We start from the raw sequence: 18,925 nt of genomic DNA on the forward strand, positions 1-18,925 counted from the left end.
TTCAGAAGTAATAATAAAAAAAAACTTACAGCTAAAAGTCTATGAGTCTATCCGCTGCTCTCCGTGTCTCCATACCCATGTTTTCCACATGTATGCCCTGAACCCATAGTTAACAGTTTATTTTTCCAACCATTAAGAAATTGAGAAAAAATAGAAAATACTTTATTTATCCCCGAGGGGAAATTCAGGAGTCACAGCAGCAATCAAGAAAACAAAAGTAAGAAAGTGCAAAAAGGTCAATAAGAAAATAGATGATGACATCCCGTCCATCACTCTCCAGCCCAGCCAGCCTCCACCTCCACAGAGTCCAGGACTGAGCTTCTTCAGCAGTCTGTTCAGTCTCTGTCTCCTGGATCCCGTCTGCCCACAGCAGGCGAAGCTCCTCCAATGAGGCGCCGGCGTCCGATGTCAGCTCCGTCAGCCACGCCCATGAACAGCACGATGCCACTCTGCCCTCCGGCAGCCCCTCTGCCGCTGGGCTAGCACAGCTAGCTCGTTCATCCCACCGGAGATACATCCCACGTTCCCAACAACGATGAATGGAAGGACAGGTCCACGCCATTAAATTAGCTCAATTGACCTAAATGTAGCTGAAAGATAGCTTTAGCTTACTCTGATGACATCAGCACATTAACAATACACAGACATTTATTCAGTCAGGAAAACGTGTGCACTGTGCACTAAGGGGTGGGACAAAAAATTGAAAAATTTTCATTTCAGTCTTTGTTTATAAACTTGATTGGAAAAAAGTTACTGCTTCCTCGAGCAGAGGGTGAAATGTTTCTCTCTGACTCATGTGATGTGCATTTTATAGACAAATATGGCTCCTGATATAGTCTGTAGACATTATCATCATCATTTTAACTTTTTCACATGGTCTGGTGTTAAAAAAGCAAACTAAAAATTGTAAATATTGAAGAATAGCAATTTGAATCAAATCAGCAGCCCAAAAATCGTAACAGAAAATAGCAGATCGTCCTAGCTCTACTGTGCACTGTGAGTGAGAAATAGTGGCTTATTTACATAAGATAATTGTGATTCCATTTATCTGAACCCTTCTCCCTCTTTTCGCTCTCTGTCAAACTCCTTTTGATGTTGGCATTTGCACATGAATGTCTCATCTGTTTCTTCAGGGTGAAGTGTTGCATCATCAGAATGTGAGTTATTTCATTTTGGCAGCAAAGAATGTTCAAGAAAATGAACTCCCTGACAGAGAAACTGATTCCAGATCAGCACAGTCTCTGACACTCCAATCCATGAAGGCTTTGTAGTGTGTTGTGACATGAGTCGTTGCACCTCAGTGCGTGCATTGTTCTTCTCCGGACTGTTTATGTCACTCACCTGCAGGCAGTGAGAAAGCCTAAAGGCTGAGCTCTCCTCTTTAATGCATAACACCATCTTTGTTCCTGGTGCAGAACAAAATGTGCGAAGCTCACGTCTCTGTTGTGTTTTAGGGTGCTGTATGAGGGTAAGGAGCGTCTCATCCAGGGCTGCGAGGTCATCCAGGCCACGCCGTACGGCCGGTGTGCCAACGTCAACAACAGCTCCGCCACCTCACAGCGCATCTTCATCACCTTCCGCCGAGCGCCGCCTGTGCAGCCTCAGAACTCCCTGGCTGTAACAGACATCTGCGTCATTGTCACCAACAAGGGCGAGATACCCCCACATACCTTCTGTAAGGTGGATAAAAACCTCAACTGTGGCATGGTGAGGCCTGTTTTTACTCTTCATCTCAGGCTTTATTATTCTCATTCAGCAGAGATCACATTTGTAACAGCTCTGCTTTGAACTTTTCAGTGGGGCTCGAATGTGTACCTGTGCTACAAGAAATCAGTGTCTGCATCCAACTCTATCAGTTACAAAGCTGGTGAGTACAAGTTTGTTTTTAACAAGCTGTTAAAGCCTTAAAGGTCCCATATTCTGCTCCTTTTCTGCATTTTAATATGGATCACTGATGTCTTCATGAAATGTTAGTAACATGTTTTGGTCCAAAAAGCCAATAAATCAAGCACAGCAGCATTGTTTCCAGGCTCTCATAGCCCCTCTGTTCAGAACGCTCTGATTTAGTGGCCGTGGCCTTCATATGTAAATGAGCTACTGCTGGTACCGCACCGCTCTTCCGCGTCACTGTGAGCGGCGCCACGAGCTCCGAGTGCACAATGTTTAGAAAACAGCGAAGCCCGTTTACCGTAACATTACACTCTAAAACAACAGGCTAACCGCAGCTTAAGTTAGCATCTTGAAGCTAACACAGAGACAGGGGGACACTTTTACATTCACAAGCACTACAAAGTACAGGTTTTGTCATTAAATATCACATTTCGTGGACTGGGATGAAAGCCAAAGACCCATAAACTTCACTAAAAGACTTAATGAAGTGGTTTTTGCATAATATGGGATCTTAAAATGCTTTGTAGCTTGAAAATCACTGATCATGACAGGGGCAGGCAGTGTACATCACTCAATGATGATTTTCATCAAGAGAAAGGAGCCGAAATGTAGAAAACGATATATCTTATAAAACATCCAAAAAAATTATCAGAAAATGAAAAAAACATGCTTCAACAACTGTGCTGACACCAGACAAACTCAAAATACACAAATGCTGCAAAACAACAACCACATTAACCACAGAAAAACCGCTCCAAAGTTAAACTTGAAAGTTGAAGTGCTCCAGACCTGTAGGGGGCAGTAGGCGACAGACTCTTACAGGCATTTTTATGCATTACTCCTGCTTGTTCTTTCTTATGAAGCCCATTCAGGCTGTTGCAGATCGTTAGCTCTTTTTTTTAAAAAAAATACAGTTTAATTACAAGAGGCTTTGATAGTCAGAGGCTAAAAAAAGAAAAACTGGCCAACCTGTTAACAATCGCCTTTTTATTTACAAAAACATTGTGATTTAACTCAGTAAGTTCTAGATTTCCCTGTGTTGTTTCTTTATGCAGCTTATGCAGCTTTATGTGATCTGCATTCGGTGTCGTTTTTCAAAGTATTGTACAGTGTCTCTTTGTAAACTGACTGGGCTGAAGAAATTAAATTTCAGTCTTTGATCCTCCCGATAAAATACGTACAAAAAGATATCAAAAATACATAAGAGATCTAAAGTTTATACATACAACTGCTGGAGATTGATGTTAAATAATCTGTTTCTGTGTTTAAATGTGACTGATAATGTTTTAGATTAACTAGATCTGTCAATTTTAACATGTAGCTGATAAACAAACTGGTCTTATGTTGTGTCTGCAAACGTTAACCCTTTTATATGTTACAGGCTTTCATACATGACACCCTTTATGTGTTTAGATACCTTCACATTCTCAAGCTTTAACCTCTCTCCTGCCCTTTTCTAAATGTTGTGCTCCATTAATATCAAACATACTGTGTATTCAGAAAGGCTACGTTCACAATCAGTCTCCCTTATGATTTTATCCAAAGGTTCATGCGAGCAGCAGCTTCAGTACATCTGCGATCATTTATTAGATTGTTGTTTCATATTGCAGCTGACATTTCTTAACCAACGTGTGACATTTTCACTCGCTGGCTGCTTTCCTTCTAGCTTGGCCTTTCGAGCTGCTCATTGTGCAACACGTTAATCCATGTTCATATGAATATGTGTAAACACGCGTGCCCTTTCAGACACACGCTGGCTTTATCTTTTCGTTCAGCCTTTTTCCTGAGAGGCAGCTGCTTTTTTGTCAGACAGCTGCACTTCCTGCCACTCCCATTTCTTGTGTGTCTGAAGGGTTGTGTGTGTGTGTGTGTAAGAATGTGTGTTTTCTGATAGGTGTCTAACTAAACAACAGGTTGCATTGAGGAGCAAAACAGTAATTTACTGAAAAGTATACTGACTGACAATCACTGAAAAAATCATCTCTTACATTTGATCCGTTTTTTTCTCCAGGTCTCATCTTTCGTTACCCAGAAGAGGACTATGAGTCGTTCCCTCTATCAGAGTCTGTGCCTCTCTTTTGTTTGCCCATGGGTGCCAAGATTGAGTGCTGGGCACCAAACACACGAGATCCTCTGCCTGTCTTCTCAACATTTGTTTTGACCATCTCTTCTGGGGAAAAGGTGAGATTAAGAAGCCGAGAATCAGCCGATGGGATGTAAAAGAAAGTGTTTATTATACTTTATAATGAAACAATATTACAGCACAGATTAAACTGACAGGTCACATGAGGCGATACAGTTCAGTTCACTTCTGTTTTAGGGTTACTCAATGGTCACAAGCAGGAACAAAAACCTAGTATAATATCTAGTATGAGGGTAACCTCAGGTCAGTATCAGTCTCATGTCACATCCAGGGTGAATTTTATCTGTTATATGAAATCGAAAATAACAGTTGGGAATCTTCTTAAATGAAATCAAATATCAAAAAAGTAACAGTATTGCCCATTCAGTGGCACCAATGAGAGACGATCATACACTATATAAAACATGGACATAGTCGCCACGCTAGCATGGCTGTCTGTTTTTGCAATCGAAAATGAAGCAAATTGGGAATCCCGGCCATATTGGATGTGGCAAGGGCTTTGCGTACAGCTATAGGGTAGGGCTGGACAATTAATCGGATTTTAATCGTGATTTCAATTTTGCCATCTGACAATCATAAAAACAATATAATCGAAGAAAAACAATCAATATGCCACACAGTGTAGACATTTTAGGGGAAGCTGAGCTCCCCTTGCAGACTTAGAGCAATCATCACTGGTGATGTGCTATTCAGAGGAGAGTGAGTGTTATCATCACAGAAATGGCCCTGGGAGCACTTTAAATTTTTTTTTTTTTTTTTTTTTTTGCGCGTGTGTGTGTGTGTTTGTGTTTCTTGTAGTGTTTTTTCCGGGCTCTCTGTCCGCTATATGGAGTGTGCTTGTCTGTGTGTGTCTTTTCCCCCAATGTTGGGTGTCTGTATACGCATCAGGGCTGTATTCTGCGATGCACGATACAGAGAGCACAGTGTGATGAAAATACTATCCTGTCACATGAATAAGATTGATTACACAGGTTATTTAGCCTGTTAGATAAGAGACCAAGGTCTAAACCTGATCTATAAGAGAGGTAACTTTAAATTACTTGTGCTGTGATCTATAACACAATGTGCTGCATTGCTTCAAGTCAAATAATCAACCTTGGAGGTAATCATGTGTTCAGATTAAAAGAGAAGCACTTTTTTTCCTAGTAGTCTCAGTATGACTACTCCTGATAAGTCTCAGTTTCACTGTAGGTAGTAAGTCACACCAAGGCTTTACTCTGGCAAACATCAGCTGTGTCTCATATTTACTTGAAAGTAATACGTCTTTAGTTTTCTGAGATAACATCCATGCTGGTTTTGAACAGTGAAAGAGGAAGCTTTGTCAGGTCTGTCTGTGAAAGAAGAACTAAACAACATTTAGATGCTTGTTGTTGATCACAAGTTGGATCAATTCTGATTCATTTTAAGGAGTCCAGAAACTAGACATTGATTGAGTTTCCAAACTGCATATTCAGGCTTGTTGCTCAAGTTAAAGTTTTTACTCAAAAATGACAGCAAACTCAACTTGCTTGCTTATAAAATGTTGTCAAATAGAAATTGATTCAAGATGGGATTTCATAACAGGGATCGTGAATCCTCTTCTGGTTCAGCGATACTATTTGGATTCCTTTTAAAAATTTCACGTGAAATCTCTTCATCTGTGGTTTTAGGTGTATGGATCAGCCATTCAGTTCTACGAGCCGTACCCTGTGGAGCTGCTGAATGAGAAGCAGAAGATCCAGCTGGGCCTGCTCACCACGGTGGAGAAGAAGATGATCCCAAACCGGCCTGTAAACGCCAACAAGTGTATCTGCCTCCTCTCCCGCTGGCCCTTCTTCGAGTCCTTCCGCAAATTCCTCATGTTCCTTTACAAGCTGTCTGTCTCCGGCCCTCACCCACTGCCCATTGAAAAGTAAGAATCAATGTAGTTATCATTTAACAAACCCCAAGTATTGATCGGCTGAATGAGATTTTCATTTTGTGCATTTCTCTTCACAGACACATCTCACACTTCATGCACAATGTGTCCTTTCCTTCCCCTCAGAGGCCAAGAATATTAGTCCAGGTGACATGTTCTGTAACTCTCATTGTTTACACCACTCAGTAAATGATGTGCTTTGTGTTAAAGTTCCTAACATGACTGCTGACACTTATTTCTTTCAGCTCTCCGCACATGACACCTTGATCCTCTCACAGCCTGTGTGTACACCCTTACCTCTCAGGTACAATATGTTTTATGATCCTTAAAGTGATAAAAGCTTGAAATGTGTGTTTTGTAGGAGCAGTTTAGATTAAATGTAGCTGTCCCTGACAACTTCTTCTGTGCCAGTTGGGAGTTATGGGATCTTTTCTTGGAGGTCACAGGATGATTGTGGATTTAAAAAATAAGCATAAGTAAAGTGAAAAACCTTTTTGCTGCGTGACGCCTGCAGGTCAAGGCTCAGGCTCGTGCTGTCACGGTATTCAGACACAGGTTGTGCTGAGGCAACACAGAGGAGGGGTCATAAATGCGTACCATATTGTGTTGGGGGTTGTTACTCTAAAAGGTTGAGGAAAACAGCTGAACAGGCTGAAAAACACAAGAGCATTGTTTGAGAAGAGCAGAAGGTTTTCAGTTACTCTTAAACAGCCAGGAGCATCATAATTTTGCACACTGTTTCTTGGATCTGCTGAGTTTACTTTTGTTGTGAAAAAATCAAGCTTTAAACTTTTACTCCACTTCGTAGCCACTGAAAGCTGCTTTGTTTGTCCTTGAAAACTCAACAGAATACTCCCATCAGGCTTTTATTAAAGCTGAAATAATAAAAGTTGGACAACATTTCTGAAAACATTAGAAACGTGGATTGTAGCTGCAAAGATTTTAAAGAACATTGTCTTAATAACGTTATAATCAAGTTGTCAAATTTCCAGATGATTCCTGACAGTGTCAAAGGATTTTATTATACAGGATGAGGTTTTATTTGTTTTTTCTAGTTGTGTCTGTTTGCTTTGGAAAAAGATACTTTAAAACCAAGTTTGTTTCACCAAAGACCATTTTTTCTTCTATTATCTCCCATTATTTGCAAAAGATTTTAATTGTGTCTCTCTTACATAACATTTTTTGTTTACCTCATTAGTTCTGCTTTCTTTTCTCCACTCCGCTCTCATGCCGGATGTCTCCCCGCCTTCTGATTCTGTTCTCTGCCCAAACTCATCAGCGTCTCACTCTGTGCTCTCTCTCCCTGTCAGCGGGGCGGACTACGGGACTCTGCTGATGAATCTGGGCTCGGAGAACTGTGCCACGCTGCTGCACTTTGTCCTGCTGGAGAGCAAGATCCTGCTGCACTCGCTGCGGCCTGCTGTGCTCACCGGAGTGGCCGAGGCCGTTGTGGCTGTGAGTTGGCGCTGCCATGCAAGCCACAATCAAACATTTTCACTATTAAGTTAATGCTGTGTTTATCCATTTTAGTGCTTTCTTAAACATTGGGAGTTTAGAGATACATACAGTTAGTCTCATCTTTGCCTGTTAGGGAAGGTCAGCTCTTACACTTTAAAGATTTAATCATCAGATGTTCCAGCATTACTTCTTAATTGTGCACAATAGAATAGGTACTTTAAATTGAATCAGTCCTACCTCTAATATTAACAGCCTGTGATTAGTTTCATCAGATGAAATAAAAGCATTCCACTCTGTGAAAATCTTCCTTCACATCTCTTCTTTCCTATTCAGTTTTCTCACTCTGCTTATTGTTGAAAAGTGTCAGACAAATACGTTTCAGATGTTGAGCAGTAACATGATCAGTCCCACATGTAGGATGCTATGATACTTTCATGGCTCCTCAGTGAGCCAAGTTACAAGTGTGAGCTTTTTGTCATGTGGAAAATCATAAACATTTTACTTCCAATTGTCAGCATTTAATTTGATTCTGAAACTGCAAAATGTCTTCAAAATGCATTCAATGTGTCCCAATAAATCAGTTATGATGACGATGACAGCTGTCTTTGCTCTCCAGGCATTAGGTGAAAATTATCATCCCCAGTCTGTTGAATTAATTGTTTTTCTCTTGTCTCCTTCAGATGATCTTTCCCTTCCAGTGGCAGTGTCCCTACATCCCCCTGTGCCCTCTTTCTCTAGCACAAGTCCTCAACGCACCGTGCCCATTTATAGTGGGTGTGGACTCGCGCTACTTCGACCTTTACGACCCACCACCAGATGTTGTCTGTGTAGATCTGGACACCAACACCATCTACCTGTATGCTTCTAGCTGCTATAACGTTGAACAAATATCTTGCACAACATAAGTGATATAGCATGTAGCATTATCAGTGTTTTATAGCTCTCTTGTCACTTCGTGCTAACTGCCTCTGTGGGTCTGTGTGTGTTACAGATCTGATGAAAAGAGACACAACAACTGGAAGAACCTCCCAAAGAAGCCCTGCAAGGGTCTCATTAACTCACTGAGCAACTTGCACCACCAGCTGGCCACTGGTAGGAACAGCATCTGGATTCAGGATTTTGTTCCTTTCTTAAGTCATTGACAATGGATTCATAGGAAATGGAGAAAGTTTAAGGATGATAAAACTAAAAATGTTTAAAAAAAACTACTTAAATGGATGGAAAGAATAATAATGTTAGAGAAGAATAAAAAAAATAGGCACAGGTAACTTAACTGTCATGAAAAGGAAATACACATGCAGACTTAACACATTTTAGGCTTCTTTAAAGCCACTGTGAGAGGTTGTAGCTTTCAATCTGACTTAAACTAATACTGATGCCACTCTACTCAAAACAAGTCTATCAGCTACAGTATTAAGACTTTCCATGTGATAGTTTTATCTTTTTATCCCATGAGGGGGGTTGAGTGTGTTACAAGACCTTTCTCAGCAAGCTTCAGGTAGAGCCTTTTATTTACCTCCCTCCAGCTAACTTTACCGAGCTCATGATACATTTAATAGCTAAAAGACAAAAGGGTGACATTTTGTAAAAGAAAAACACCACCTAGACATGTTCAGGACTTACCTGCATGGAAGTATGATACACTGCTTTGTCCACAGGTGGTGTCAGAATACCCAAAAGTCCCTCATTGAATCTAACTGCAGTTCTGCAATAATTAAAATTCCAACTTAAGACATCTTAAGTAACTTTTTTAGATAGTTTTCTTTTCTTTTTAAGGTTCTGGAGAGGTATCATGATGAGATTCAGTTTAATTTATGACGAGTTAAAAAATACCTCACTCGAATTAGAATAGTTGTGAGAAGAAATAGCTAGCTAGCTCACTGAAAAATATTCACTTTTGCCTTTTAACTACTGCGGCAAATGCTGAAACATCACACTTTAATTAACTTCCTCTACCTCTTAATTTTTTGACATCATATTAAAATTTTTGTGTCTCTCCCTTGCTTCATCTAGCAAGCTAACGCTAACAATGTTAGCCAGAAAAGAGGTGCTGAAATTTACAGATTTCTACTAGCTTTACACTGTTTCCTTATCTTTTCCATTTTCTCTTGTATTAAAAGATGAAAAAATAATAGAAAAGTGGAAAATAAATTTGTCCCAACAACTCCATAGAAAATATGTAAATGATAGAGTTAAACAAATGTAGCTCGTAATAGTTCAACATGTACCACATGGTATTAAAGAAGACAATAACTTTTTTTCTGATTCTTCCAAATTTAAGGTTTTAAAAATTGTTAATTCATCTGGGTGGTTACACAGATGTATTGTTGGTCAAATAAATAGCTTTACTGTTCACGGTTGAATTGTTCTGCCGTGTCAGGACTCCTGCACAGAGAATCAAACTGATATTAACTGATATTCTCTTTTTCTTTTTAGTCGCAGTACGCCAACCTACACAAGAAGGCTCAGCAGTGGACATGACCCCCATCGAGGCGGACTTCACCTGGCACAAGAGGAAGACCGCCTTGGAGATGGAAATCCAGGAGACCTTCCTGCGCTTTATGGCCTCTATCCTGAAGGGCTACCGCTCCTACCTCAAACCCATCACGCAGGCGCCCTCTGAGAAGGCCACAGCTGCAGACTCCCTTTATGATCTCCAAGGTAAATGAGTGATTGACAGCCTGGTTTGCAGAGGTGAAACTGTTTTTTAAAGGCAGTTAAAGTCATGTAAAGCACTTTTGTTGAAATGCTTCCTGAAACCATGGAAGCTATTATTTTATTGGCTTTTGTAACCTTTTTACGGAGCATTATAATCATCACTCAGCCTGAGTGTTTGTAGTGATTAATCATCTTTCACATCAGCTAAATAAAGACTTCCATCATTCCAGCTGCTGGGAAATTGCTCTCATCTCCAAATAGCTCAACTTAGCGTCATTGGTAGAGATCAATTTTGGATGCTAATGGAGCCAAGGAAAAGGCTTCTGTATCAGCACACACTCCCTTATTATTGACAAAGACCGAAAATGTATTGATGTTGTTTATTTTTTGCTAAAGTCAGCAAAAGCATCACCAGAAACATGAACTCAACATTAATGTCAGAGTCTTTCCTTCCTTTCCTGCAGGGTTTCTCAAAAGCAGAGACCGTGCACACCAGAAGTTCTACTCCCAGCTCACCAAGACTCAGATATTCATCCGCTTCATCGAGGAGTGTACCTTCGTCAGTGACAAGGACACTGGACTGGCATTTTTCGATGACTGTGTGGAGAAGGTAACTGCGCGCCCGGCGTCAGGCTGTTCTCAAATGTGTACCCACTGCACACTGGTGTTATGGTTTTTCCACTTCCACCTGAGGATTCCTTCCATGAATGAGCCTTTGTTTGATGTTGTTTCATTAGCTGAATAACACTGGCCTGCTGGGGGAGCAAGGAAGCTGAAATTTCCTCTGATTCATTCTCCTCCCTTTGCTCTATTTCCTCCTCTCGCAGCTTTTTCCCTCTGATAAAATCACGGACAAGGGCACCAAGGTAATCACTTCAACTGAAATCAGATTTCTCCTCACCTAGGTTTCTTTACGTTTGTCACTAACATTAACGTAAATAAATGAACCTTTCTCTTCTCTTTGACAAATGATTTTATTATGGGGCATGGACTTCCCGCTTTTTCTATCCTTATTCTATCAAACCTGCATGTTTTACTGATTTTATATGTGTAGTTGTTTACTTTCCCATCAGAAAGTGCCTGCAGTGTTTTAATAAAGTTCAGCTCATGATTGTCAGCATCACTAAGACCCGGCTGAATGAAATCCTCTGCAGGTTGAAGGGGAGTCATCTGAGGACACACGGCTGCTCGAGCTGGACGAGTCCCAGAAGAGTGAGCACACTGTCTTTGTGATGCCTCCTGAGCCTCCAGCTGACTCTGGACCTGAACCTGCTCCTAAATACACGTAAATCCTTTTTACTTCAGCTTGTTATAATGTTTTTTAAAGGTGTGGGAAGGCTGAAAAAGAAGTCTAACAAAGCCCTGTTTTTATCCACCAGCTATAAACGTTTCCCCAGGCTGCACATGGGCCTGTTCGACCGTCCTAAAGAGTTACGGCCAGCCATCAGCAGCAGAACAGCGGGGGCCAGTCTGTCCAGCAGCCCTGCACTGCTCTCCAAGAGGACAAAGCAGGTGTGTACACACTTAAGCGCTCAGTCACACTCTGCAAAAGTACTCAAGAGCTCTTCTCAGGGTTAAAAACGTGACGCTACTCTACACTGTCCTAACAGGAGATCAAGTTAGCATACAAGATGGCAAAGCGGTTCTACTCCAACCCTCCTCAGTGGGCTCGCTGTCTGCACAGCCACTGCTACAGCCTGTGGTTCATCTGCCTGCCTGCAGCTGTGAGACTTGCAAAGTCTAAAAGCCGAGCCATGCAGCAGGCGTACAACATTCTGCTCAAAATGAGGACCACAGAGGTGGAGGTGCTGGATGAGGTGTGAGCATGAGGTCACCCACTCGTTTCATTAGTTCATCCTTTTATAAAGTACTGATTGACATTTTCGTCTCCCTGGCTTTCAGGTGTGTTACAGAGTGGTGATGCAGCTCTGTGGTGTGTGGGGTCTTCCTGTGATGGCGGTGAGAGTCCTGGTTGAGATGAAGAAAGCTGGAGTCCACCCTAACGCCATCACATATGGATACTACAACAAGGTCTGACAGCTTTTTACTAAAGACAAACCAATGTGGGTTTTTCTGGGCCGATACCGATTATTTGTAGTCAAGGAGGCCGATATCCAATGTTTGAAGCCGATATTAATTTGCAGTCTAAGTGAAAATATTGGTGTCAAAATTTTAAATAAAACAAACTCTAACACTTAACTTCATTTTAACACCTTTAAGCATGAGTTTATTAAACAGCTCCCAGGCTCAGCAGCATGTTTTATAAAGTTAAATGAAAACATAAAAAATAAATAGCTAAAGTTTTCTACAGTAAATAAAGTTTTTCAAAATTTCAGTTTAACTGCAATAACTGTAATAACTGCACTGCTGATTGGCTGTTACCCAAGCCATGGCTCTGCTTGTAACCAATCGGATGATACTGTGGTTGGGACAGTGCTGGGGACTGAGTAGTGACTGCAGACAGAGGAATGGCAGCATCAGAGCTGCAACAACACAGTTTTAAATTTGTTTCTTATTGGCCGTTGGATTAAAAATAAGGCTGATGCCGATATGCTTCAAAAAATAATCAGCTCAGCCAATAATCGGTCTATCCCTACTTTTTACATCCTCACATCACATCTACACCACATCTTAAAGTCTGCACTCTTTTCCACGTGTTCCTCACTCTGTTTCCTCTGCAGGCCGTCTTAGAGAGCCCGTGGCCGAGCAGAAACAGAAGTGGCCTCTTCATGTGGACTAAGCTTCGTAACGTCCTCCGTGGAGTGGCTCAGTTCAAGCAAGCTGTAGACCGCACATCCTCCACGACAGAAGCGATACTTAGTACCACAGGTGTGCCCTGAACCCACAGCAGCGTGTATATCTGCTCCCTTTCTGTTTCACTGTTTCTCACCTGTATTAAACTGTGTGCCCTGTCTCCAGCTGCAACAAAAGAAGTGTCAGAAGTCACCGACGTGGACCGTTTGAGTCATGGGAGTGGTGACAGCTCGAGTGAGGTCAATGGTGAGGAGCACAACCTGTTTGCTCACAGCCACAGCCTGGAAGACACGACGGAAAACCACTGCAGCACAGGTGAGTGCTCAACTCATCGTTTTAAGTTACAAAGTCACTGTACTAAACATCTTTCCTTCTCATTTATATAACATAAACCAGGCTGCAGATTAAGAAGCTCTGTTCTCAAAAACTAAACATAGACTTATAACAGCTTCATGTCCACTCACTTGAAGTTGTTTTGCGTCATAGACCCGATATTTTCTCCCTGCACGTTTGCATGGTGAAAACCAAAGTGTCCTGTTTCAGCAGATATCTGTGGAGTTTTAACAGCATTTTAAATCTGATTTGTTTTACTTTTTACATTTAACCATATCTACATAAAGGTATTTGTTTGGATGACATTCTTCAAAAACAAATTTATCATTATTTATAATCACATCGTTGTATACAATTGAAAATAAAGAAAATTCACTGTTAAAACTTTAATCTTAGCAAGTGTTTTGTCTTATCTTCTATTAATTATTTTATTAGACTTAATATGAACCACATTTATCTGACAGATTAAGAAAATGTTTTTTTTATCTTAAGATACTTGTCAAAAATTACTTTTCTAATTTCTTTAGTATTTTTTAAGTACTAAGCCATTATTCTTATTTTTAAACTTGACAAGTAAATTTCAAAAGTCAGAAAAATGTCTTAATACAATAAGTTTTTTTAACCCCACTGACAGATTTTTTTCTCCTCAAAAGTAATTCAGGCATCATTTTTGTCCTTTAAGTATCTTGAACTAAAACATCTTTCTGTTCTAGTCAAATTTCAGTTTTTACAGTGTGGGTTTTAGTGTTAAAAGAGAAATCATTGAGTGTTTTTAATATTTTGTGAGTGTTGTTTTTCTAATCATTTTTTGTTTTGTTTTTTCCAACTTTGGTTAATGTGAGAGGGATGTAGGATAACAGTCGGAGAAAAAAAAAAATACGATGTATCACAGTATTGGGATTTATTTGTTGTAAAATTTTTAATCGTGATTTTTTGCTCAAAAATTGATTCTTGTTTTTCAAATTTAAGTCCTTTATATAAGTCTTAATTTATAAGCTGGGTCAGAAAAAATTTGAGACGTCAGATCACATGTGACATGCATTTTTTTGAGAAAATTTGTCTCCTGATATAGTCTGTAGACATCATTATCAACCTTTAACTTTTTCACATGGTCCGGTGTTAAAGAGGCAAACTAAAAAAAGCCAAATCAGAAATATTGAAAATTTGCATTTTAAAATGAATCGGCCCCAAAAATCATAAAAGAATCAAATTGAGAGAAAAGTAGCCCTGATGTACAATATATAAAGAAATAAACATTTTATGCTCAATCCAGTTCCGTTCGAATGATTGTTGCATGTCTGAGCAGTGATGAAGGGGTGTGATTTTACTCAAGATGGAGGTGAGGAGGGATGGAGGGTTGTGAGGGGAAAACTACATAAGTTTTAAGGCCTGGTTTGTGTTTTTTCACCTCCACAGGAAGGCAGTCTGATCAGGGCTACGGCTCAAAGGATGAGCTCCACCAGGAGCTGGCTGAGCCTCCACATTCGACTCTCCTTCCTGCTGAGGAGAGAAACAATTCAAAAGCACAACATAACGGTGAGAAAATCAAACTATTTGTCCATTTCTTGTGCTGCTTCTGGTCCTGCACTGAAAGCTTGGCTGCCCTCTCTGTATTTTGATGCTCAAACTGTTTAACGTTTGCTTTAACAACCAGGAGAGGATATCGCTGGCTCAGTGGACAGTGCTGTAGCAGTAGCTGAGCCTTCCAGTCCTGTCGAGGTGCTTTCACCTGTCCCCAGTATTGTGAAGCTGTCCACTGGGAGCTTTGATGGAGGCAGGGAAACAGGTGAGGAGCACTGCAAAAAAATGAAATCTTATCAAGTTATTTTGTCTTATTTTCAGTAAAATATGTCTTTTTAGACTTAAAATGTGCCACATTCACCTAAATAGTCCAGAAAAATGTCTTATTTCATGTTATTTAAAGACAAAATGAAGTCTGAATAACTTGTAACAAGTAAAAAAAAATCTGCCAGTGGAACAAGAGAAGAAATACTAATTTTAAGACATTATTCTTGTTTCAAGCAAATTTTTTTTTGTTCCTTTGGAAGATTTTTTTTACTTGTTAGGAGCAATTTAAACCCTAATTTTTGTCTTTAAAAAACTTAAAACAAGACATTTTTGGACTGATAAGTTGAATGTGTTTCATGTCAGGTATAATATGACATTTTTTACTTCAAACAAGACAAAATCACTTAATAAGATTTCAGTTTTTGCAGTGAGAAAGACCTGATGTTAGATCCGTACATTAAAGCATTACAAATCCATTTAGGACAGATCTAACTATGCTCTCCCACATTCTGCAGGGACAGGAAAGCTGTTCAGGAGGAAAAGTAAGACTGATAGTGTGTCCCTTACCGATGATGATGCCCCTCTAGCACCAGGGGATGCAGCTAACCAGTCACAACAGCAGCGGCAGAAGTCCTTCTCAGAGCGCAGCTGTAGCTTCAGCGCCGAAACCCGCGCTGGGATGCTCCTAGAGAAAGGCGTGGACCACATGGCCAGTCAGATGGGAGCTGATGCCCGTATCCTGGCTGCTGCACTCAGTGCAGGCCAAAGCCCTCCTCCTAGCAGCGTGTCCAAAGCATTGTTCAAAGACCTGGAGGAAGAGCCAGAGGAGGAGCAGGGTCTGATACTGGGGAAGCTGCACGAGGAAGAGGGAACTGAAGCACCAGCAGAGGAAGAAAGGAAAGAAGAAGACGTAGAGGTAAAGCGGACTGAGGTTAAAGTAGAGAAGCGAGAGAGGAAACAGACTGAAACACAGGAGGATGAGTCTGCTCTCCGAGGAGCGGCACTGGAGAGGGAGGATGTGGAGGCAGGAGCTGACCCACTCTCCCTCCTGGTGTCTGAGAACGAAGAATCAGCCTCCGTCACCAGCCAGGAGCCGTCGCGCTCCGTGCCAGCTGTGGTGTCCCGCAACCTGGCCGAGGAGATCGAGATGTACATGAGCCTGAGGAGCCCGCTGGGTGTGAAGTCCTCCAGCATGGAGCTCCAACAGGCTCAGGGAGACGCCACTGACGCCCCGCAGCCCAAACCATCTCTGGAACGCAGGTCCAGCCTTCCAGTTCCTCCTGTCAAAACTCCAACCTGTTCTCCAGGGGATACGCCCAAACGCAGCCCCAACGCCGTCACCCGCTCCAAGACTTTTGCAGTTAAGACGAAAACTCCCGCTAGTGCTGCGGGGAGCCCGAGATCGGCCTCACTGACTGCGCTGGTGAAGTCCTCTCAGGGAGGGTCTTTAGGCTCTGTCATCAACTCCATTTCAGGCATCAAGATGGACACCCTCCTGTCAGGACCCAAGATTGACGTGCTGAAGTCCAGCATGAAGCAGGCAGCTAATGTGGCCAGCAAAGTGTGGGGGGCAGTTGCTTCAGCGTACTCCTACTCAGACGACGAGGTCAGTGTCTCTCCTGATCTTAACAAACGTACAAACTTCTTATTATTGTTCAAGTTTGAACTTAGTTTTTCTTTCCTCAATGTAATTCAGGATGAAAACGCTCAAGGAGGCGGCTTCCCAGCTCGTCTGGATGAAAACATGCTGGCTGACCATGACATGGACGACAGTCCTGAGAGAGGAGCCATCCCAGGGCTGGTGGCAAACGGCCTGAACCAGAGCTGCACCAGCCTGGGGAGCAGCAGCGGCAGCAGCGACACAGGCCGAGGGACACATCTGACACGTGAGCTTTGGCTCGTTGTCGTAGCAACATGTTAAGTCTGTACTGAGTCAGTTTTTAACTTTGTTTTTCTCTGCTGGCAGATCCAACTCCAGGACGGGCCGCCAGAGGTCCAGACTCTGAGCCGGGCTCCTCACATTATGCCTCCTCCTCCAGTATTTTCCAGAACTGTGCGCTGGAGGTCAGACAAACTGAATACACACTCTTTGCTGCTGCTCTCCACGTGATGTGACAGTGTTGCTCTAACTGGTTGTGTGTTTCTCCTGCCTGCAGGTGCTGATGTCCAGCTGCTCCCAGTGCCGCTCCTGTGAAGCTCTGGTGTACGATGAGGAGATCATGGCCGGCTGGACAGCTGATGACTCCAACCTGAACACCAACTGTCCTTTCTGTCGCACCGCCTTCCTTCCCTTGCTGCATGTGGAGTTTCATGACCTGCGCACAATGACTGGGTAGGAATCTGTTGTCTTCCTCTGTTCGCCTGTAATCAGAGAAACCACATTTATCAAAGGCATTAACTCCATAACTGACAGAGCAACATGTTTACAGCTTCTACCTGAACCCCAGTGCTTCAGGAGACAGCATCCACAGCGCCCAGCCCACAGCCAGCAGCTCAGCTGATATCAAGACACAGGACCTCATCAGCTCCCCTGAGGAGGAACCAAAGGAGACTCCAGATAGTCGACCTGGGACGCATAAGAAGTACTAATCTTTTTTTATGCTACACAGCTGAAGTTCAAGATGAAAACCTGATTACAAGAAGCTTCAGTGTCTCCTTTGTTGTGTTTCCAGTCTGGTTCCAGAGCCCGTGCAGTCTGACCCTCTGGGTCTCCTGGAGCATCAGGCTGCAGGGAGGCAGCAGAAGTTCAGCGGGACATCACTGACACGCAGCAACAGTGTTGGGGGCCCGCTGCAGGGCCTGGACTACTCCCAGAGACCTGGACATGGTGTGTCCACGACCAGCCTGCCATGCAGTCTGCAAGAGGTGTCGGTCAGTAACTCTTAGAGTCACCTCTTAAAACATCCATGCATGTTTAACAAAAGGAGTTATCATCGTCAACTCTTAAAAATCAGCACCAGAGTTTCCTTTGAGTTAAACAAATCTGTCAGAATTTTAGTTGTGGATTCAAACTACTGATAAAATGTTGTGTCTAAGCTGTAACCCAACCCCTCACTTCTAGCTTGAGCCACCACCACAATGTCATGATGCTCTATTATTTGGCATCTCTAAGGATATTGTGTTCCAGAAATATTTTGAAGAGGAAATTTTGTTTTTCCTCAGGACGGCATGGGGACCAAGCGGCCGAACCCCAAGCCGGTAAGTGTCCCGTACCTCAGTCCCTTGGTGCTTCGTAAAGAGCTGGAGACCCTGCTAGAGAATGAGGGAGATCAGGTAAAGTACTCGCATACACACATGACGTCTTTCACACAGCTCTGAAAATCAAACACCATCCCCCTGAGAGATTTTCCTCTCTCTCATTCCAACTTCTCCGTCATCTCCCTCCAGGTTATTTACACCCACAAATTCCTGAGCCAGCATCCCATCATCTTCTGGAACCTGGTGTGGTATTTCCGCCGCCTGGACTTGCCCAGTCACCTACCCGGGCTCATCCTCACGTCTGAACACTGCAACAAAGGAGTCCAGGTGAGGCCCCTAACATGTCATCCATTTTCATTTCCTCTCTTGTTCCTCCTTCATCTTTTTCTGTTTGTCTTTGCAGCTGCCTCTGACGTCACTCTCTCAGGACAGTAAGCAGGTTTACGTTCAGCTTCTGTGGGACAACATCAACCTGCACCAGGACCAGGGAGAGCCTCTGTACCTGCTCTGGAGGACATTTAGTGAGTGGAAACAAAGACACAAGCAGTGCTTCAAAAGGAACGGCTAAAAGAGGTTCAACTAGGGAACAAGCAGAAAATAAAAGACAAGTCCAACCACTAGAGGGAGACAAAATATCTGTAAACCCTACATGTGTTTGCTAGATTATAGACCTTTTTACTTTTTGTAAACAATTATGGTTAAACCATATATTTTATAATATTTTTTAAAAGTAATACTAAGTATGCTCAATTGTATGATGATGCTCCATGATTTAACTGAGAATATTACATTTGATGACAATTTTC

The 18,925-nt window shown here is 42.1% G+C and overlaps 1 protein-coding gene across 2 annotated transcripts in view; it reads left to right on the forward strand.

The window, feature by feature from the left end:
• Positions 1-18,925, forward strand: part of dennd4c (DENN/MADD domain containing 4C) — a 44,280-nt gene that overhangs the window by 22,584 nt on the left and 2,771 nt on the right. The window contains exons 3-31 of one of the 2 annotated variants that reach the window (XM_074699132.1): positions 1,455-1,707; positions 1,798-1,867; positions 3,902-4,071; positions 5,683-5,924; positions 6,011-6,077; positions 6,176-6,234; positions 7,241-7,385; positions 8,069-8,244; positions 8,380-8,480; positions 9,825-10,049; positions 10,511-10,656; positions 10,874-10,912; positions 11,201-11,331; positions 11,426-11,558; positions 11,657-11,863; positions 11,949-12,077; positions 12,728-12,875; positions 12,966-13,115; positions 14,550-14,669; positions 14,788-14,919; positions 15,437-16,527; positions 16,618-16,807; positions 16,888-16,985; positions 17,078-17,253; positions 17,351-17,503; positions 17,594-17,792; positions 18,084-18,194; positions 18,309-18,446; positions 18,523-18,640. In XM_074699132.1, the coding sequence (XP_074555233.1) occupies positions 1,455-1,707; positions 1,798-1,867; positions 3,902-4,071; positions 5,683-5,924; positions 6,011-6,077; positions 6,176-6,234; positions 7,241-7,385; positions 8,069-8,244; positions 8,380-8,480; positions 9,825-10,049; positions 10,511-10,656; positions 10,874-10,912; positions 11,201-11,331; positions 11,426-11,558; positions 11,657-11,863; positions 11,949-12,077; positions 12,728-12,875; positions 12,966-13,115; positions 14,550-14,669; positions 14,788-14,919; positions 15,437-16,527; positions 16,618-16,807; positions 16,888-16,985; positions 17,078-17,253; positions 17,351-17,503; positions 17,594-17,792; positions 18,084-18,194; positions 18,309-18,446; positions 18,523-18,640 (5,117 nt within the window). The remainder of the gene's footprint in view (positions 1-1,454; positions 1,708-1,797; positions 1,868-3,901; positions 4,072-5,682; positions 5,925-6,010; positions 6,078-6,175; positions 6,235-7,240; positions 7,386-8,068; positions 8,245-8,379; positions 8,481-9,824; positions 10,050-10,510; positions 10,657-10,873; positions 10,913-11,200; positions 11,332-11,425; positions 11,559-11,656; positions 11,864-11,948; positions 12,078-12,727; positions 12,876-12,965; positions 13,116-14,549; positions 14,670-14,787; positions 14,920-15,436; positions 16,528-16,617; positions 16,808-16,887; positions 16,986-17,077; positions 17,254-17,350; positions 17,504-17,593; positions 17,793-18,083; positions 18,195-18,308; positions 18,447-18,522; positions 18,641-18,925) is intronic. The other variant, XM_074699133.1, reaches the window with a different exon arrangement.

Source organism: Halichoeres trimaculatus, unplaced genomic scaffold (genome assembly GCF_033239565.1).
Source record: "Halichoeres trimaculatus isolate MK-OKI-2021-1 unplaced genomic scaffold, fHalTri1.1 fHalTri1_scaffold_22, whole genome shotgun sequence".
Taxonomy (NCBI): domain Eukaryota; kingdom Metazoa; phylum Chordata; class Actinopteri; order Labriformes; family Labridae; genus Halichoeres; species Halichoeres trimaculatus.